Below are 22202 nucleotides of genomic sequence, written 5' to 3'. Positions count from 1 at the left end.
TCGTGAGAGGCATGTCTGCCCTACCTTCGACGACTTGGTCATCGCACTGAATGGGTCAACGTTATCTACAAAACTTGACCTAAAGGATGGATACCATCAACTAGAACTTGATGAAGAATCAAGAATAATAACGACATTTGCGACACACACCAAGCTCTACCGATACAAGCGCCTAATGTTTGGCATTAACGCGGCCGCCGAAGTCTTTCAGGAAACCATTCGCCAAGTTCTTAATGGAATACCTCACGTCCTCAACATCAGTGACGACATACTAGTGTTTGGTAAAACAAAACAAGAACACGACCAGGCCGTAGAGGCCACACTTGTAAGGTTGAAAGAATGGGGCCTCACAGTTAACCCAAAGAAATGCCTCTTCGCACAGACGAGCCTGTGCTTCTTTGGACACATCTTCTCCGCTTCTGGCATTACTGCGGATCCCCAAAAGATTGCAGCACTTAGGGAAATGGAAGCTCCTACTAACGCGCATGAGGTTCGAAGTCTGCTTGGCACTGTAAACTACAGCGGACGCTTCCTTCCTAATCTCGCGGACCTTACAACCCCCTTCGGCTCCTCACCAAGAAAACTGCCAAGTGGGTCTGGGGACCAACAGAGCAGGCTTCCCTGGACAACTTGAAGGGAAAACTCTCTGAAGTACATAATCTCGCATTTTTCGATGGCACAAAGGAGATCATTCTTACAGTTGACGCATCCCCTGTTGGACTCGGTGCCATATTAGCACAGAAGACAGGCAATATCATTGAAACTGTCGCGTACGCTAGCCGTGCTTTGACCCCCACGGAATCACGATACTCCCAAATTGAACGTGAACTACTTGCTGTGGTATGGGGAGTTGAGCATTTTCACCTGTACCTATATGGCAACACATTTCTTCTCCACACAGACCACAAACCACTCGTGTCAATCCTTACCAATCCAAGAGCCTCTCCCTCGGCACGCCTTGAGCGTCTCGCTCTGAGAATTCAGCAATATAACTTCAGAGTGGAACATACGCGTGGAAGCAGCAACCCTTCGGACTACTTGTCTCGCCATCCCTTGCCAAACCTTCCCGCTGATGCCAACCTGGCTCATGCCACTGATGCGTATGTCAACCTTATTGCTCAATGCCATCTTCCAAAAGCTATGACTAGCGCAGAAGTAGTTGAGGCCATGGCTAGTGACCAACATCTACAGGAAGTGATCGCTGCCCTCAAGAGCCCTGCCAAATGGCGCAACCCAGCTCTCAAGGACTTTGTGTCAATACAACACGAGCTCTCTGTGGCAGACAATGGCCTGCTGCTGAAAGGTACGATCGTCTCGTTCTACCCGCCGCTCTCCAGCAACGAGCCATATCTCTTGCACATGTGGGGCACCAAGGGGTAACCAAGACAACCAAGCTCATGAAGCAGAAGGTCTGGTTTCCTCATCTCGATACTAAAGTGCAAACAGCCCTGAAAACCTGTATGCCGTGCCAAGCGACCATTCAGTACCAACATGCCGACCCCATCGCCATTCCAGAAAAGCCCAGTCGGCCTTGGGAAGCCCTCTCACTTGACTTCGCCGGTCCATTTCCAAACGGCAAATACCTGATGGTCCTTATGGATGACACGTCCCGCTATCCTGTCGTAAAGATATTGTCATCGCTCACCAGCCAATCCGTCATCAATAGCATCACCAAGGTCTTCAGCATCTTCGGAATTCCAAAGGTGATCAAAACGGGCAACGGACCCCCATTCCAGAGCCACGACTTCCAGCAATTCGCCCACACGCTAGGATTCCACCATCAGCGTATTACACCGCACTGGCCGCAAGCGAATGGGGAAGTGGAGAGATTCATGCGAACATTGAAACGGTTCATACAAGCGACAACACTGGAAAACAATAGCTGGACCTCCAAGCTGGGCGAATTCTTGATGGCCTACAGGGCAACACCCCATTCAGCAACTGGAACCCCACCTTTTGATGTGCTTTTCGGCAGGTCCATGGGATATCTTCTCCCAAGCTGCTCCAATGACAACCCACCTAAGAAGGTGCAAGACGCAGATCTCCAAAATCGCACAAAACACAAGATATACGCTGACAAACGTAGGCACGCCCGGCCTCACAACCTCACTGTGGGAGACCAAGTTCTCTCCAAACAAAACCAAAGAAACAAGCTGACCCCTGCCTATGATCCCAAGCCATACCAGGTCATCGATGTCAAGGGGACGCAGATTACGGCACGGCGGGATCACGGCATAATAACGAGAAACGCTAGTTTTTTTAAACCCATGCCCCACACCACGAGCAAAGGATCCGAAGGTGACTGTGACTCGGACAACGCGTGGTTCAATGTCCACCTCTCTCAAGATGGCTGCAGGGGAACGCTTCCAGACCCGACTGATCGAGAAACCGAGCAACGCCTCGTTCGGGGGGAGGACGAAAGAGACCGATCTGTTGAAGCCCCTGCCCCTGATCCACCAGGAACATCGCGACCGATCCGTACCAGGTGCCCTCCTGCACGACTCAAGGACTACGTCTGCTCTTAATGGGCCTTTCGTTCTGGTCATTTGTCTGCTTCTTGGGGGGAAGTGATGTAGTGATGTGGATTTTATGTGTGCGCGTGCAACACATATAGCAGCGGGGAAAACGAGAAAGAGGAAGAATAAATCCAGGGAATGGAAATGGCTGCCCCTCGTTCATTCTACACGCAGTAGTAGCACACCGCTTATGCACCGCGACTGCAACTCTACAAACGGTTTTTTAACCAATGTTCGTCAGAGAGGGAGAAACTTTAGTCTCTGAAGCAGGGGAGCAAATAGTTCCTCCGTCGCCTGCATCTCATTATGGCGGCCCTGAATCGAGCAAATCGAGCTCAATAAGGTGTAACGAGGACGCTACGTCTCTTGTACGGGACGAGAGGAGCAGCAAATAAAAGCGTAACACGAGCTTTCCGCGAAGTGTGTTTATTTTCTAAGCCAGATCCCCCCGCAGGTTCAGAAACTTGCGTTTCGAAGCAGTTACTCAGTCTTCTCGTCATCAGCACTGCGATGTTAAACGGAGACAACCGATACCCAGTTACTTCGCGCACTTTACGCCTCACCGTTGCTGTTCCTCGAGTCACAATATTCCTTCGTCAACCGCACATCACGGAGGGATGGCAAACCAATCCGCGAAACCAAAAGCCGCTCTCAAAAGAACAAACTAGAAGCCGCTGTTTATCGCGTAGTGTGAAAGATTGCTTGCTACCGGATGGCAGGATCAAGCAGAGTAATTGCAAGTAGCTAGGCTAGGTGGCGCTAGGTACCACCCAATTCATGTTCTACAAAATTTTTTTATTTCCTCAGGTCGCCATGCGCCTTGGGAACCTCTACAATGTGCATATGCAGACACATTAACCATACTATAGTCGGTTGCAAGCTAAGAAAAAACCGGAAATGCCTCTCAGAGGAAAATGTAATCCTACGCCGAGAAACGCCAGCCAATCGTTTTCATGACGTCACGATTCCGTGGACCAATCGCGATCCTTTTGAAAAAAAAAGAAAAGCCCAACATGGCTGCTGGCCTTAGCAACGCGGCGCTAGTTTCTCGTGACAATTATTCTGCTTTTTTGCACCGTGTTTTACGTGCCCGAGGTTACGCCACGAAATCTTAATGGTATCGGCTTGCGTTTGCAGCAGTTTTTGCGCGACAACGTGAGAATCCAGCGACGCTATCGCCAACGAAAATTTCGAAGCGGGCGCGAGGCTTAGCACTGCTGAGAGGTATGTTAGACGGTATGTTAGACAGTATCTTGGACAGAAAATGAATTGGGAAGACGGTACATTGGACATGACTTTCTTTCTTTACTAAACAGCTATTTCGTTGACAAAAACGTATTCTAAATTATTTAAATGTCCTGAATGAATTAAATAAATATTGTAGTAGTTTAAGACACGTTTCCTGGAGGAAGAAAAAGCAACGTTGCTAGCGAACTACTTTCTCGACGGCGAACGCACTTCAGATGGGCGCAATGCGCTTGTGGGTGGAGCTAAAACATTGTTCTTAGGTTGCATCCGACTATACAAGCATCAGGTGAACATACTCTGAACGCATACACATGCATGGCACATACAAACATCAATACAACGGCACACTAACCCGAACACGACACTCGGGTTCTGCGTTTCCGTCTTTTATACTGGTCGTTTTGAACGTACGGAACTTCTCGGTGACTGCCTCAGCAATAAAACATATATTCCCATCATGTTGGTTTTTTTCCAGCAATGTCCTACCTCTGAGAGTATTTTGGATGGCTTAGAGGATGAATCTCTTATTAAAAAGTAAACGCTCGATCATGGCGTAATTATTCGAAAGCCAATAAATCGAGTCACTCCAATGCGGTTCGAACCTATGAGTCTGTTTCCCCGGACGGCACGTCGTAGCCTGCATTTCTATTGTAGTGTTTGTTTTTCTATTTTTGCTGTTCGCGCACGGCTGCTATTGCCGTCTTAGAATTAACCTCTGTAGAGCGGATGTTCACTCAGCTCGAAGTGATGCTTCACGGAGAGAGAAATCGCTTTTCGATCAATGTAGTCAAAGCCGCGACATGCGGCAGGTGTAAAGTGTACGGAGCTACGCCGTGGCGAGCTCGAAAAATTCCTGCGCTCATCCCAGCGCTCTACTTGGAGGGCAGTTTCTCCAGTAACCGTGGTATGTTTAAACAGCAAATAAAGGGTACCTTTTTTTTTTTCGATTTTACCTACTATTCTTTTTTAATGCTAAAATTTCACACTGTAAATATACCTATTTCCGTCATAACTTCCTACTGTTCAGTCCTTTTTCCAGAGAGCAATCACTCTCGGGGAGGAGGCAACCGACAGTCACATTGGCCACTCTACGATACGAGCTCACTGTTTAGACCAGCGTTCGAACATGACCATCCGCACGTCAATCGATTGCACCTGTTGTGTATGTATAAAGCAATGCCATAGGTTCCTATTCTCACCACCAGGGTGCGCTGGTCTTTGCCCTGTATAATGTGTCTTCGCCATATTAAATTTGTTCTTTGTGTGCTGTTGCTCTGCGTGGGAGCTTCTGTTCTTTGGCGCTTTGGCGCGACACAACAATGGCGACGAGGCTCGGATGGAAGATCGAACGAACCGAGTAACAACGTGGCAAACAGCACAATGCCGAAGTTCACGGAGTTCAAGCCGGAGGAGGACGACGTCGACGAGTATCTCGAACGCTTCGAGATTTTCCTTCGAGTGAACGCTGTCAAGACGGAAGACAAGGCCGTGACGCTGCTGAACTACATCGGGAAAGCGTCATACCAGGTTCTGAAAACCTTGCTCGTCCCAGACTCGCCGGTATCGAAATCGTACGACGTACTTTCCGAGGTGCTGAAACGCCACTACGCGCCCAAGCGCTTAGTCATTGCAGAGCGCACGAAGTTCCATTGGAGAAATCAAGAGGTCGGCGAGAGCCTAGCGGACTTCTCCTTGGCTATCAAGAAGCTCGCCCAGACATGCGTGTTCAAGGACTACCTCGACCAGGCTCTTCGGGACCGGCTCGTGGCGGGGTGTCGCGACCCTGAGGTACAGCGGACACTCATCCAGCTCGACGACGATTACTTCGACGAAGTTCTAAAGGTGGGCCTGGCCAAAGAACTTTCTCTGCGCAAAACGGACGAGATACGACAGCCCGGCGTTCCGGACTCAATGGACGTGCACCGCGTTCAAGGTGATGGTGGAGGACACTCCGGGTGTCCACCTTCCGCCACCGCATCGCCACAGGTCCAGTATCAGCGTACGGTAGGCCCTTGTTTTAGATGCGCTAGTACCGTGCATGCTTCCGAGAAGTGTCCGTTTTCGAAAGCAAAGTGTTTCAAATGCGGGAAGCAGGGGCACACTAAGGCGGTGTGTAGGGCCAAGCCTAAGCCTACTTCGAACACCAAGCGCGGACCTTGGAGCGTAACCTGTATGCGGAAGAATGACGCGTCTGCGGCATTCCAGAAGGTTTTGGAAATCGAAGGAAGACCGGTGACGATGGAAATCGACACTGGTTCAGCAGTTACTTTGATGCCAGATAGAATGTATGTGAATTTTTTTTCTCACGTGCCCCTTGAGGCGAGTGACATGCGTCTCCGAACGTACACCGGGGCTCTAGTGCCAATCAAGGGTGTAGCGAGCGTTAATGTAAAAAATGGGGAGCTACCTAGCGAAAAGTTACCTTTGATTGTGGTAAAGTCCGCGAATGCCCAGCTGCCAGCTCTTCTAGGCAGAGACTGGATCGAGCAGTTAGAAATTAACTGGTCGGGCGTAGGTCGTATTGAGAACGAGACGATGACAGACTCGCTGAAAAGGTCGTTCCCTAGCGTCTTTGAAGGTCCAGTGGGGCCGATAAAGGGTTTTCAGGCAAGGATTGTACTGAAAGAAAACTCTCAACCGGTGTTTTGTAAACACAGAGTGGTGCCATACGCATTCAGAGAGCAAGTAGAGAGTGAGCTTGAGAAAATGGTGGCGCAGGGCATTTTGAGGCCTGTAAAAAGTAGTGAATGGGCAACACCCCTTGTTGTGGTTCCCAAGCCAGGGGGTAAAGTTCGCATCTGTGGTGACTACAGTGTATCCGTAAACCCACAGGTGACGGTGGATCACTACCCATTACCGAGGGTAGATGAGGTGTTCAACAACTTTCGGGGGTGTGGCATCTTTGCTATTTTGGATCTAAAGACTGCATACTTGCAGTTAGCCCTTGACGAAGCGTCGCGGAAACTGCTCACAGTGACCACTCACCTAGGATTGTTTGAGTTTTTACGTATGCCTTACGGAGTCTCGAGCGCACCAGCAATTTTCCAGAGTGTAATGGATAAGATTTTGTTGGGCCTGACCAAGGTAGCGTGCTATCTTGATGATGTACTGGTGGGTGGCGTAGACCAAAATGACTGCAACCAGAGAGTCTTGGAAGTGTTGAAACGCTTTCAGGAAAATGGCCTTTGTGTGAATCAGGACAAGTGTCAATTTTTTGTACGCGAAGTGCGTTCTTTGGGATATTTGTTGAGTGACCAGGGTTTAAAGCCATGCCCTGAGAAGGTAGAGGCTATCAAAAAGGCACCCGCACCGAGTAACGTGACGGAGGTTAAGGCATTTGTGGGGCTGCTAGCTTTTTATGCTCGTTTCCTCCCAGACTTAGCTGCCACACTGGGACCTTTGTATGAACTCTTAAAGAAAGACAAGAAGCGGCATTGGTCGGAAGAATGCCAACAGGCTGTAGACAGAAGCAAAGATCAGTTGTGCAGTGCTGGGGTAATTGTCCTCTACGACCCTAGTCTACCACTTCGAGTGACGGCCGACGCATCCAGCTACGGCCTCGGAGCAGTCTTAACACAAGACATGGGAAACGGGGACTACAGACCTGTGGAGTTTGCGTCTAGGACGCTTACTGTGGCTGAAAAGAACTACGCACAAGTGGAAAGAGAGGCCTTGGCTCTCATATTTGCAGTCAAGAAATTCCACCGGTATCTCTTTGGGCGTTCGTTCACCCTCGTAACTGACCACTACCCGCTAACGTCGATCCTGGGACCTAAGTATTCTACCACAGCCATAGCTGCTGCGAGGATCCAGAGGTGGCGCTTGTTACTTGCAGAGTACAACTTCAAGATCCTGTACCGCAAGGGCGGCGAGCTCGGAGATACTGATGCCCTATCGAGACTTCCTCTGAAAACAACTGTAGGAGAGGAAAGTATGTTGAAATATTTTTCACCCACAGAGCAACCGCTTCTTTCAAGTTCTGATGTGGGGAAAGAGACCCTCAGCGACCCCTTGCTGCAACGTGTCCTTGAACACACCAAGAGAGGTTGGCCAACATCCGCGCAAGATCCAGGGTTGCAACCCTTCTGGCACAGGCGGGAAACGCTGTCAACGGACCAAGATTGCCTACTCTGGGGGATTAGAGTCGTGATTCCACAGGCACTACAGGCTGCAGTCCTCAAGAGCCTGCATGAAGAACATCCAGGAATGGTGCGTATGAAACAACTTGCGAGAGGGCATGTGTGGTGGCCCGGAATCGATGCCATGATCGAGAACAAGGTGCAGTCATGCGAGATCTGCCAAGCGGTCCAAAACGACGTTCTTCCAGTACCACTCCAGCCATGGAAAATGACCTCGCGGGTCTTTGAACGTGTTCATTTGGACTTTGCAACCAAGTCGGGAACCAACCTGTTTGTTTTGGTTGACAGTTTTTCTAAATGGGTTGAGGTCCTGCCCATGTCTTCCACAACCGCACCCCAGACAGTCGAGAAACTTATGGCTGTCTTCGCACAGTTTGGACTACCCGAAGAAGTGGTGACTGATGGAGGCCCCCAGTTTCGAAGTGAGGAGTTCAAGAACTTTTTGAAGGATCAAGGAGTGGTGCACACCATGACGCCACCCTACCACCCGGCTTCGAATGGCGCCGCGGAGAGGGCTGTGCAAACAGTCAAGCGAGCGCTGCTCAAGCAGGTACTTGAAGACGACCTCCAAGGGAAGAGAAGGAATATCCATGAGAAGTTGTCGTGTTTCCTACTTGACTACCGGACGAAACCACACACAAGTACTGGAAAGGCACCTGCAGAGCTCTTCCTGGGACGGCTTCCGCGGACCCGACTGTCACAGCTCAAGCCAGGTGCAACGTCCCTTCCACGACGAGAGAAGCAAAACAAGAAAAAGGAGCTGGCTGACAAGCGCAGAGGTCCAACGAAACTCTTTCAAGTGGGCGACAGAGTTTGGGTCAGAAATGTGAGGGGGGAGAGAGTAAACTGGACCAAAGGCATATTAAAGAAAGTAATCAGTCCGGTTACATACCTGGTGCGGGTGGCTAGCCAGATTCGTTATGTGCATGCTGATCACTTGCGCTTTCGAAGTGAGGGCTCGTCCCGATCAGCCTCTTCGGAGAGTGGATCGAGTGACAGTGAGCATGTTGATGAACCGGGCGAATGTGAGGTGCCTATGCCACTGAATGCTGGCAGTGGCTTAGCTGCTCAGGAAGTTCGACGGTCGAGCAGAGCTCGACGCCCTCCAAATAGACTGGTGTACCAGTGTTCCATTATGTAAGTGTGGAGGAGTGTTGTGTATGTATAAAGCAATGTCACAGGTTCCTATTCTCACCACCAGGGTGCGCTGGTCTTTGCCCTGTAAAATGTGTCTTCGCCATATTAAATTTGTTCTTTGTGTGCTGTTGCTCTGCGTGGGAGCTTCTGTTCTTTGGCGCTTCGGCGCGACACAACAGCACCTAATCCTTCAAGTGGTCTTAAACTCTTTACTGCAAAGCGGAATGTCAACCTGCGACACTCTGCCCCCTCCGATCACAGCCCGACCAGCGGCATCAATGCCCGACAGTTTACGTCATCTCATCTTGGTGTTACACCACTGATACGCGAGCACACGGTCACATCGGCGATAATTCCATTCTGTTTTCAGCTCACAACACTGCCATCACAATGTTCCTGCTATGTTGCTGACAGGCAGAAACACAGAACCACGTTGAACGCCGGTTGGCACTCGGCATTGGAAAACAGAACCGAACTCAGCACGGAAGGCACCCAGGCAGCCGGCAGAAAAACCTGGCTGTCTTGGACGCAGTTCCTGCGATTTCCATAACGTCGAAAACGTCGACACTGTTCCGCGTGGTTCCGCTACTGTGGTTCTGCGTGGGCACCGCAATCCGGAGACGGTCGCCTTACCCAGTGCACGTAGCGCTGCTGGCACTGCTCCGGAACTTCACTGTTTCTAGCTGCTTCGTTTCCTCGTTGGATAAAATGAGTGATAAAAACTTCAATGCAACCGAAATGTTCTGCACGTTTAGACTAGAGGACGGAATTACATGCACTTTTCGCTGCCGCCTAAAGCTCAATCAACTCAACAACATTTATTAAACAACGTGCGAGACGTGCTCAAAAAACAAAACCGAAAGAAGATGAGTCGAGAGGGCGAAAGCTTTCTCCCGTCCGCCTGGAGAAGGAGAAAAACGTTTCATTCCTCCCTTCTTCTCGTGTCCGCTTAGGGGCGCGTCAGTAGAAGAGAGGAAGACGCGCCGTTTGCTAGAGTGTACGCGTTGCTACCTTTTCCCTTCATTTTTTCTTAGAGTGTAGATCGTTTTCGCCGTTACCATACCCGGAACTCTACAGTTAAGGTGATAAGTGCGCAGGCGTAGTAGCGGCTTTTCCGCTGCGAAGGGCTTAGTGGAGGAGGAAACGCGGCCTACGAAAACTCCCTATATCTCTAATCATCTCGGTGAACGCAAAACCTATCGCACTCATAAAAAGTGAAAGCCGTTTACAACTCCCTGTAACGTTGAATTGGAGCGCAGCTCTTGAGGAGGAGGAGGGAAGGGTACTGAGGGGAGGGTAGACTCCTCTTCCTCCTCCTTCTCCTCTTCCTCCCCTCATTCTTTAATATGCTCCGGGGGGGTCACTTGACCTCGGGGGAGGGGGTCACGTGACCTGGGGGGGGCTGTCGCGTGACTTCGGGGGGGGGGGGAGGGGGGGTCACGTGACCTCGGGGAGGGGGGCCACGTGACCTCGGGGGGTCACGTGACCTTAAGAGGGGTCACGTGACCTTAAGAGGGGTCACGTGACTTTGGGAGGGGTCACGTGACCTTGGGAGGGGTCACGTGATCTGGAGGTCGCGTGACCTTGGGGTCACGTGACCTTGAGGTGACCTTGGGGGTCACGTGACCTGGGGAATCACGTGACCTCGCGGTGACTTTAACGGTCACGTGACCTTGGTTACGCCGACGGCGACGCCGCTCAAGCCGGAAACGGGCGCCTAAGAGCTGCGCTCTAAAACAAATAAGCTCGACGAGCTGCGCTCGTTGATCAATCCGCAGACGCCGGAAGCCATGTTTTGTTATCGTTTGAAGCTGACGGGGAAAGGGAATCTCGGGATATTCTTGAAAACAATAATGACTCTATCTAGATTATTTATTTGTCAAACATAAAAATATTGTAGGTTAAAATATGGTTACAGCACGGAGATACAACTTTACAACCAACATTTCACGAGTCAATAATCCCTGCAACCAATGAGAGCCGAGAAAAGGTGCACAGTTTTGTCACAGTGTAGTTTTGTCAACACCGGGCGGGGCCTAGGGAGCCCCCCCCCCCCCCCTTTTCTCCTTTTCCGAAATTGCGTGTAACAACGTACATATTGCTAGATAACTTTTCTTTGGTGAAAATATTTACAAAATAATTATCCGTTTTATTTAAACCTATATTTTTTTTCAGTGTCCTTTCAAGAATATAGAGTCTTCCTCTTCTTAAGACTGAACATTTAAAGAGGAAAATTTCAACCATTTTGTCTGGTCTTTAAAGACAAAATAATGTAAAGTATTAGATCAATCAATCATACCGACCCAATAAAACTAAGGTTACGAAGCCGCTGAAAGGCAAAATCTTTGGCAGCGCCCGGATTCCGGTGCCGCCACAGAAATTTCCCTTCGGGACTTCGTGACGTTTTTTCTATATAATCGGTATGGTTCATTCGTCTCATGTCTTCGAATACATTAGAATATATAAAATATAAATTCATTTCTCTGAAATTCTTATAGACTATAGAGTTTTCTCTAGGGGTGACAAAGCTAGCCTAATTTAGTTTTGTGACTAACGACTCGTTTCTTATAGGACCACAGAAGAACAAGAAGAAGAAGATCTGACCATTTGTTTGCCTGGGAAAGAACTGAGGTACATTCTTATAGGGGTCATAACTCTTTGCCAATGTGGCAACTTTAACCTTCTGTGCGCTAAGAATAACTTTTTTATTTCCAGCAATGAGCGACAGCCCAGAGGAGCGCAGCAACGAGGAAAACAGTTCGTGCATTTTGATGCCTACGAGCCATTTGGTGGGGGAACGAGGGAGCTGGGGGACAGTTTAAAGTATGCGAAGACCGCCTTAATTTCCGAGCATTTATTACTACTCTTGGAGGTCTTAACTTTAAACGGGATTATAATTGTGTTCGTACCTAGCAGAGAGAAAAAGACGAAAACATAAATTATCATAGCTTTTTTTTTTTTTTTTTTGCGTTCTTTGCAGCCAGTCTCTGAGCTTTCTTTGTCAAAATGAGTACTACGGCCTAGGGGGGACATCTGCAAAACACCGGTGCAAGGCTGGATTCGAAACTAAATGGCTAGACGACGACGCGCTCGTAAAGCTTGTCCGACCCGTTTGGTTATGGTATTCGGGCACAGTAGTCGTATTTCTAGACGTTTGAATCGCAGGTTTTGTGGATAAAAAAATTTCGTGCGCGTTTAAGGCGGAACGAGTAAGTCCTTATCTGCCAGACAGTGCGAACTGCTTCCTGCACCGCGGTTTTACCTGCAAAACAATCTGATTCCATTGCGGCGCGAGTTCACGAGGCCCGCTATAATATGGCGTTACTATAAACAAGTTACAGGCTATAGTTGAGCTATACATTTTGGTGGCTACAACGACCTTGGGCATTTTTTCACTCTCCGCAGTAGACTGATTGACCGATTCATTCATCGACTTATTTTCACCAATTCGTGGGCTACATGTTTTAGTTAATGCACAACCCTACCTCTGATCCCTCGCAAAAAATATCTTTTTGCCTCACAAGTTAACGTAACAGTCATTAGAACCTCTAAGCAAAGCGTTACCCTAATACCGTTACAACAGCCGAGAACGATACGATGCAGGCGAAAAGCCGATGGTGGAGTTTTAGGTATCGTTATTGGAGTAATCAGAAGAATATATTAAATTCCCTGTTCTGCGCCTGGACGGTGCCGTACTACCAATAGACCGCTGCGGCGTTGACTATCGAAAAAGATGTGTTTTTTGTTGGTTGGGCATATGCTCTTTACGGAGGATCATGTGCACCATGAAGAGTCTCAAATATCTTTTATTCGCCTTATCAATCTGGTCTTATCCAGAAGACAGTTGCATTGCCCAAAACTTAGGCGATCTCAAGAGTAATCTAAATGCTGAATTTGAGTTCAAATATTGTATCTAATTGAGGACGGCCACCTTCCCAGGTTTGGACATCGACCAGGAAAGGAACTCAGAAGGCAAGCTATTCGATCGTAATGCATCATATACGAGAGAAGGTATGAAACTAAGCCACTTTCCATTACGCCAAAAAGACAGATCACTACTCTTCTTATTGAAACTTCTGATACAACCATTAAATAGCTTTAAAAAGAAAAAAAAGTATTTCGTGAACAGTTTGGTTGGGACACGCGTGTCAAAAAATTAATTCCACGCGAAAAAAATAATTTTTAGAGCAATACTAACGGCGCGAGACGCGATTTAGTCGGTACACTTGTTTTCTCGCTCGGCATTTCGGGCGCGTGGAGAGGTGGATCGGCTTGGCCATCACGTTGAGGCGGAGAGAGTGTATGACCCTATCGTTGAGGTGTATGACCATTCCGGGACGTCATGGACTTTGCGCGAAGAATTTAATATAAATCTCGTGCCGTCAATACTGCCCTAAATGTTTTTTTTCGCGTCAAATCCCTTTGTGATATTTGTGTCCCAATTACACTCTTGAAATAAAAAAAAACCCATTCTCTTTTAGAGGCTTTTTAAGTTATGATTACCACACCAATGTCTGGCGTTCATGAATGCTGTAAAAGGCTTCTAACATGCATAATATAGCTCCCGGGCGCTTTGTTGTGTCTAATATATAAACTGACATATCCCAGAAACTCAAGGGTAAGTACAATCTTGAGTTAATACCTCCTTTCGAAAGTCTGCCTTCGACTGCTTTTAATATAAAAATATAAAGCATACCACTTAGGGAACTAATATGGGCTTAACAATTTACACTTCCAAGTTTGTAGGAACCCAAATTGCATATTACTCTCTAGATCAGCTAGCATTGAGGCTATTTTAGTAGGCCGATCTGAACACCCATGTACAGCAGAAGGTTGTGAAATATTTAGCTACAACTAAAATTATTTTTGTTGCTTTTATTTTTCAAATGAAACGTGCACCCACTATCAGCCAAACACAAGTGACTTTGTGACATCCGTCTTGGTTTCTTACACTTCAACACTACGAACTGTAGGAGCCCCACCGTATGTTATCATTTAGTGAACTATCGATTCGTTATCCAACACATCTTCACAAAATATTTATACCTGTTACAAAAATAACCGCGATATTCGTAAACTATCTGGACGTTTTTGCGATTAATCAATATAAATTTCACCCTGCAGGCCCAATGTCCCCCAGGTCCTTGGCATCGCAGCAGTGGGTTTGCTGGCTTTCATGTTGGTCGTTATGTTCTTCCATACCCGAGGATCACGTATGTGGTCTTGCCTAGTAATCAAAAAACATACCTCGCCCTTGACGGACCCTTCACTTTTTGGAGAGTGGTCAATATTTATCTTTTAAATGCGTGAAATCATGAAAACAATCTTAATAGTAGCAATATGACAAAAGCTTTGCTTCGTAAAAGCCTGCCCTACAGTATGAAATGCTGTTACGCAGATCAAATTGTGATTAGTAGGTGACCACCTTGACACAGATGAGTTAGCTGGAAGTGAGCGGACGATGCTTAGGGTGCATTTGAGGCACCTGAAGAAATAAATACGAACGTACAGCGCAGTTATTACAAAGGGTAAATGACGGACAATGACAGCAATTAAAATTCAACTCCGAGAAATAGGGACTCGAATTTACTACATGCAGATTCAATGTGACATGACTAATGGGACATCGTAGGATGCAAAAAACAAAAAAAAAAAAAATTAAATCTTGTTGTGAAACAGTTAAAAATCCGTCTGAAAATGTCTTAGACGGGTATATTATTTTATTTGCTTTATTTTCTGGTTGGTGCGAAAATGACTAAACTAGCCTTGCTCGATTGTTCTGGCACTCAACGGTTAGGTGTAGTGGTTGGAGCGAAGGCCAGTCAGCTTTACAGGTGGAAGGATACGTATAGACGCTTTGTGCATGGGCACCGCCATGACCGACCTTCAGTTTTTGTTTCCTCTTATTTCGATCACTTCGCTCCATCATTACCACAGCAGGACAAGTTATTGCCATTTTAGATTCGACTGTGTTCTTCCCCCCAGCTTTGGACTTTATGGAGGCTATTCTAAGCCCGCTTCAGTGATTTTGCATCTCGGTAAGACAAGAGAAAATCAGCAATGGTGACTGTAATCTCGCGAGTGTGCAAAGCGTCTGTATGCACTATACATGCAGTCGGTCAGTATGCACTTGGAGGGTCGATGAGACGCAATATACTATGCACCTCAGTTCGTTAGGGCTCCGGCCAAGGCACATAAGGTATTACCTAAAAGGAGGCAAGTTGATTGAAAACAAGCACCGCTGGAGTACAGGACGACAGGTCATTGGGCAGTCAGGGCGGCTGAATAAGGCCCCAAGTATATTAATAATTTAAAATGTGTAACGAGGAGGGCTCATAGTGGTGTGATCTGGTCAACAACTCTTATTGAACCTTGAAATCAGATCGCTTGTGCTGTTAAGAAAAATCTATGTTCTTATTATATTTTGAACATTCGAACGAAATCTCGGTCCTTACGTTTTAATGTTGTGGAATCGGAATTTACACGCCTGTGATATGTAAAGCTCTAAAATCTCGCAATATTATGAGCTGTCCTCCTGCAAAGTACAAAAAAAAACAAAAAAAACATTCACTATAAAAAGAAAAATTAAAAACATCACGATTCCCGAACAATCCAAGATATTTCGGTGCCGTTCTCTATGGGCAAGCATTGAGAGAACCGCGATGCTAATATGATCATATTTGTAAAATCACAAAAGGCCTTAGATACTTTGTTTGAGTAATTTCGGAGCGCTTTCCTCGCGCCACAGCGGCATCCCGCAGGCTAACCATTCGGAAGGTGTACCATGACATCAGCGACGACAAGGATGAGCACAAGGACGACGGAGAACGAGTCGCCGGCGAGGGGTCCGAAAAAGGTTTGGGGCCTACCTCATTTCGAAAATCTTGCCCGGGACGGAAATGGAGGAACCTAAGAAACGTTGGTTATTTTCAATGTGTGCTGGTTGATGTGCATGCTTGCGCGATAATATTTTATAGAATGCAATGCTTCCTTACTGTAACCGTCCCGAAGTTCGGAGTAAAAAAAACAAAAAGTAAAAAAAAAAAAAAAAAAAAAAGCTTTTATTTTTTATTTTTTTTGTGAAGAAGGAAAACCAGCGGCGCTGTACTATGGTAGAAATTAAGTATTTATAGACCGACACGCGGGGAGGCTCTGTTTACCAACACGGCCGGAAGGCCGCGCATGCGCGGTAGCAATGTGGGCAAAAGCAGCCCGGCTGTCCATGTTTTCGCCATTGCGTTCTATGGCGTGCGCTCGTTGTTAACGTTGTAGGGACGCTTGTATCTTTATTTGTGCGTCGTATTTCCTCACAAGGTATGTCGTATGCTATGCCCGACTATTTGAGCTCGTGGCCCGAGCCTGAATAACAGCGGTATCGAAACGAAGTGTGCGTGGACGGCGTTGCCTACGAGGATCCGTACGCCGTAAACAAGGCCTGCTGGACTTCCGACGTAAAGTTGCTGCCACGGAAGTCGACGGCTCACGTCGTCGTATATTGAGTTTTTTTGCCAAGCCAGTTCACGGCCGACACGGTGCAGGCGTATAAGTCTCTCGAGGTCTACGATTACTTCGAGTCGGTTTCCGCACTGCCGGCAGGATCAGCAGACTCTGGGTCTGCGGAAGTGTGTGTATTCATTAATTGATTAAATACACACAGCGTCTTCAAGTCAAGGTATGATATTTTCCTACCCCCATGACCACAAGGCATGACAAGCAGTAACGGTTTGTCCGTTCTGCAGTCTTGGCGGTAACAAGTTACAAGTAACGGCGTTGTTGGTAACGCGTTACTTTTTTTTTAGTAGCGCAGTAACCTACTCGTTACGTTTTCGACACAGTAACGGGTAACGTACTTATGTTACTATTTCAAGTAACGTAGTTATGTTAGTCGTTACTACTTCCCAAGTCTTAAAGAAATTACACTTAAATTTTTTCCGTGTTTTAGGCGTCTAGCCATGTTTTTCTTCGCGTTGTTTCTCGTAAGTATTTAGGTGAAATCGTAAAATGAGATGAAGTAATTATTTTCAGTTTCTGCATGAACAGAATTTTTCTTGATATATGACCTGTATCGTCAAAACCATAAAATGTGTTAAATTATAATTTAAAAAAAGTAACGCAGAAGTAACGTGCGTTACGTTTTATCGGTAGCGGTAACACGTTCCTTTTATTTCTAGGTAACGTAGCTCAGTAACGCGTACCTTTTATTTGCAAGTAACTAGTAACGTATTTCGTTACTTTTTTTCGGTACCGCCCACAACACTGCCGTTCTGTCGCCGATCCCCTTCTTCTGGGTAGCACAAGCGTTGCGAGCCTCCGACGAGCGCTTGGCCGGTGCTTTGTGCGCGAACACCATGGGAACAAAACCTGGGTGGTCTCGATCAGACAACGGTTTCCCTGCACATAAGCAAGCCTCGGGACGGAGATTGAAATGGAAGCCGCACTTGCCTTCAAGAAAGTGTTTGCCACACAAACGATTGTTCGCGCGAGGCGACCATTCTTTTCGATCCACGGATATTATCCACCTTCTATGCCTTTCAGAGTCTGCCGGGAACTTGTGGAAACTCACTCCGCTACTCTTCTTGTAGATTTCGGTGCAATTAACGGCAACATAGCTTCGCGGCATGCTGAAATGCTATGACGCCCATGCGAAACGTGCGCGCTTTTGCCCACACCCCCCGGCTCCGGCGCGATCGCAGTGCCGCCGCAGCTCCGTGACGTCAAGCCCGCTTGTCGGTCTATAAATGTAAGGAGTAAGGTGTGATTAGGCAATTGGTTATGTGAGAACCGTATTGTCTCCGGTTGTCTTCGTTATACCACGTCAACCGCCGAAGGCTCATGAACAGGAGTCGAGGCGCCACTAGTCGTTCCTCCACCACGTTCAACCTCGGTAGGTGCTCCGGTACTGGTGGGTACTTGTAGCCGTTCACGGTCGCGAACCGGGGCACCGCGCCTTTGAGCAGAGAATCTCGGCACGTTCTGCACGCCAGTTCTTTGTAGACGTCCGCCGACTCGACACACTGCCGCAACGCGCACGTGCGCGTTCCCCGATTCTTCCCGTCCGACACGTCGCCGATCGTGGATACGTCTCCGGCGAACCGGAGTCGGTCGCACAGGGCGCACGTGACGCCAAACGGGTTCTCAACGAACTCACTCCGGAACCTCGCCGTCGCACCCGGGAACTGTCCAGCCAGCTTGGAGTGCTGTCGTCGCCGGGCCTCGCGCTTGCGCTTGGCCTCCGTAGCCCGCCGGCGCCATTTACATCGCTGGTTCTGTTCTCGGCGGCCGCTTTCCAGGCGAGCGATAAGCTCTTCTTTCGCAAGGGAGTCTGAAGCGATGGACGCAGTGGAAGTCGAGGCGACAGCGGCTTCACGTCGGTTGCGGACCCATTCGCGCTGCTGCGTACGTCACCGCTCTTTCCGCACCCAGTCTCCTTCCCCGAAAGGCACGGGCACGGCCCATCCTGAGTTTAAACCGAAACTGATAAGAGCGTAGGAAACAGCGCGCAAAGCAGACGAGGACGAAGAAACACACGTGACGAGCGCTGCGCTCGTCAGGTGTGTTACTTCTTCGTCCTCGTCTGTTTTTCGCACTGTTTCCTACGATGGATTCCCACCAACGCGCCCAACCATCCATTTTTCTATAATAGCTGGAAAGGTTGCCACCATCTACAACTGACGGCGGCAACCAGACTGGTTGTGTGCTTGCCGCAGTCGCTCATAGATGGCGGTAGCAGTCCAGAGGTTTGTGGAGGTTTGTCTTCACAATATTTTGGTACCGGACACGATCCTGGGGAACCTAGCCCTTAACAGCTACGCTGTAAAAAAAAGCGTTTGAAAAAGCGTTTTAAAAACGACAGCCGCCGGAGAAATGGCTAGCTGCCAAGTTGATTTCGCCTGTCGGTCCAGCCGCGTCGTGGCGTCGTGTCATGGCCACGCTTAGAAAACCTCTCGCTCCAGCTGTGTTTTTACCGCAGTTGGGTAAAAACGTGTGCTGAGAAGCAACTGTGGCGTCTTTACTGAAATCACTACATGCTTTCGGCTCAACTATGCGTCCGTGAAAAGGCTATGGATTTTTAGTTACTTTGTTAGTGTTGATGACGGCGTTGTCCTTATGACGCAGAAAAAACAGCAGCAACAATCTCTTTTTTTTTTTTTTAATATTGCGGAGCGCTTTTGAGTTTTGACTGGGTATGAGGATGTTTGTTTTATAAAAAATGCCCGAAAATCCCCCCCGCCCCCCTAGAGCTCAGCTATTTATATATGCTTTTCAATTAATAACAAAGCAAGCAAGAAAAAAAAAAAAAAAAAGAAAGAAAGAAAAGGAACATTGTTTTCTTTTTTTAAAAAAAAAAAAGATGTCTCTGATGTGACACTGAGCTTTAAGTTGCGCATGCTCACGACATACTCAGTGTCGCATTGAAAACTTATTTTACAGCGAGCTGTTAAGGGCTAGGTTGCCCAGGACCGTGTCCGGTACCAAATTCTTGTCGACACAAAGCTCCGCAAACCTCTGGACAGCTACCGCCATCTGTAAGCGACGGCGTCAAGCGCACAACCAGCCTGGTTGCCGCCGTCGCTCCTAGATGGTGGCAACCTTTCCAGCTATCACAGAAAAATGAATAGTTGGGTGCGTTGGGGGGAATGAATCGTAGGAAACAGTGCGAAAAACAGACGAGGACGAAAAAGAAACACGTGACGAGCGCAGCGCTCGTCACGTGTGTTTCTTCGTCCTCGTCTGCTTTGCGCGCTGTAAAAAAAATTACATTAAAGATCACTTTACTCTTTCTTTTAGTTGCTACAAATCTGTTATACTAAAACGACTTCGTGAAAGGAAAAATATATGTTAAACGATACATGACAGTTCTTTTTTTAGTTGGTGCATTCACCGACATTAACAATGTCAGACATAAATGCGCCACTTCGAATTTAGGTAAAAATTAGTTCGCACTTTTCTCCCATGCATGATCTTTTTAACATTTTTATTTATCTAACAATTACCCTGGTAACGTAGATATCATGTAAATAGGGCTTCTACGGGCATTCAGGCCTAATTTCGACACTCTAGGCGCCACGTTCTGTTTTTGTGTGGTCTCGCCTGCCTGCTACAGTGTAGAGGACACAGCCGGCTCCTGAACATAAAATGTTGTCTTTATTTACATGACACAGATCCACACAGCAAGAAAAAAGCAAGGAGGATGATAAACCACGTCACTCAATCTCCCAAACGAGGCCACATGCAGGGTGAAGGCGACTATCAAGCTCCAACAGAAGAGGATGTCCCAAGCACAAAGCCGCCTGAGGACATGGTGACGGAGAAAAAGTCCGGATCTCGACGCCGTCCTGAGCCCCTGCCTCGTGCTAAAAACGTCCCCGTAGACGTCGCTTCTCTTCCAACTGTTTCGATTGGTTAGTTCTCCCTTCAATCGTGATCTTCGCGTGATACAGTCCACAGTCTGTTGAGACCTAAAAGCTGCTTGAGTGGCTCCGCTTCGAATTTCCTAGAGATAAATGACGCCACTACGCCACTTAATACAAACGTACCATTTATTGTGACGTCACGTAAAGCGTAAAGCAGCCGTATGCACCATTTTTTTAAAATTCAGTATGCAGTTTAATCAGAGTTAAGTCACGGAAAATTCCCTTGGTGGATTTGGAGGGATCCAAAAGTGCTCCAGGCTATCGCCTTTAGTGCGCTAAATGCGAATGCGCGCTTGTACACGCAGGAAGATATCAACAGAAAAACGCTCCAAACACTTCTCCAAATCCACTAAAGCAAATCCCCATCAGAATTTGCCAGCGCTCGTCAAGCGGGTTTCACATGCAGCGATTTTGGGCGTTGAGCGGCGCGATTTCTGCCGTCGTGACTCTCCGGCCAGCCGCAGCGGCGGAGCGGCACGGTTCCACAAGTTCGCCGCGGCAGAGCGGCAGCCTCCGCGCTGGCCGCTCACAATGCGGCGGAAAATCGCGTGACAGGAGGAGAATCACTGCGGGAAAGCTGGCGCTTAGGAGGGCGGCGTTTTCACGTTCTTGAAGCAGACGACAAGCAGAGAAAGTACGCAAGCGACTGGTTTGCGGTTTCTTTTTTTCCGGCAGGTCGAGCTTCTTTGCGTCAGCAGTGGCGTCGGAACTGTTCAGAAGATTATGGAGGAGGGGGATTGCTGTCCCCTTCCTCGGAATATGTTTTCTCAATGAATCACGAGGCTCTTTCTTACTTTCCTCGTCTGAGTACCAACTGTAGCGAGCGCAAAAGACGCTAAAGGTGTATCCACACGACGGACCGGGCCGCAGACCGATTGATCACGTGATGCGCGGCCCGCGGGCCGCCCGGCTGCGATGAGCATCCACACGGCGGACCAAAAGAGCAGACGACAGAGTGAACGGGCCGGTCTAACCCTCCACCTCACAGCTCGGCCAAACGCATGCAGCGAGTTGCGTTGAGGCTATTTGTAAGGAGCCAAGATGGAGGTTGAACGAAAGAACGAAAGAGACGTTTGGCCGCGCTGGCCCTGGCGTTGACTATTGAGGACGAGGAGGACTTAAGTGAACCGAAAAAGGCATGGGGACATCTTTAGATGATTATTTGAGTAGTCGTCGCGACTATTGTTCCGCAGAGCGGGGAATTTCTCCACGAGCGCGATGAGGTAAAACGTTGCATCGTCGCACAACAAAAGGTTCGTCTTCTTCGTCTTCAACAGTTGGCGCCAAAAGAAAACGACTTTGGATTTGGTTTCCAATCCAGACAACAAAAGTCAGCTTGTTGCCAGACTTAGCACTTCAATTATACTAAAAACGCCGCGGTCCGCCGCCAAGGTCCAGGCGAGAAAAGGTGCTTGGCATTTCTCAGAAGCGCGGGCCGCGGACCACCGGCGGACCTCGAAAACCGGTGACGTAAGATCACGTGATGCGCGGCCCGCGGACCGAAACAGCAATTTGGTCCGTCGTGTGGATACACCTTAATCGGAAGCGGTTTGTGCGAGCGCTAATGAGAAAAACAAAAGAAAAAGAAGAACTGAGCGACATTGACGTGTCTTTTCCAACACAGATCGTCACACTGAGTAAGACAAAATGTATCGCGCCCAGTTCAATGAACTGCTTATCACTGAGGTGTCGAAGCATCGGGTTCTTTGGGACGCGCATGTCAAAGAATTTAGGAACAATGGGACCAA

General features: G+C 48.1%; 2 protein-coding genes across 2 annotated transcripts in view; both read left to right on the top strand.

The window, feature by feature from the left end:
- Nucleotides 1-1223: 1223 nt before the first annotated feature.
- Nucleotides 1224-2525, top strand: LOC121836506 (uncharacterized protein K02A2.6-like). Its single transcript, XM_042291419.1, has one exon. It carries the CDS (start codon nt 1224-1226, stop codon nt 2523-2525), a length of 1302 nt encoding a protein of 433 aa, XP_042147353.1.
- Nucleotides 2526-5144: 2619 nt separating this feature from the next.
- The window catches only part of LOC115325764, a 47268-nt gene continuing 30210 nt past the window's right edge, over nt 5145-22202 (top strand). Inside the window, exons 1-4 of the mRNA XM_042291418.1 lie at nt 5145-5697; nt 15789-15849; nt 16216-16225; nt 20277-20442. Of these exons, the coding sequence (XP_042147352.1) occupies nt 5145-5697; nt 15789-15849; nt 16216-16225; nt 20277-20442 (790 nt within the window). The remainder of the gene's footprint in view (nt 5698-15788; nt 15850-16215; nt 16226-20276; nt 20443-22202) is intronic.

This window comes from Ixodes scapularis, unplaced genomic scaffold (genome assembly GCF_016920785.2).
Source record: "Ixodes scapularis isolate PalLabHiFi unplaced genomic scaffold, ASM1692078v2 PGA_scaffold2__306_contigs__length_199485367, whole genome shotgun sequence".
Classification (NCBI taxonomy): Eukaryota; Metazoa; Arthropoda; class Arachnida; order Ixodida; family Ixodidae; genus Ixodes; species Ixodes scapularis.
This window is presented reverse-complemented; position numbering and strand designations above follow the sequence as displayed.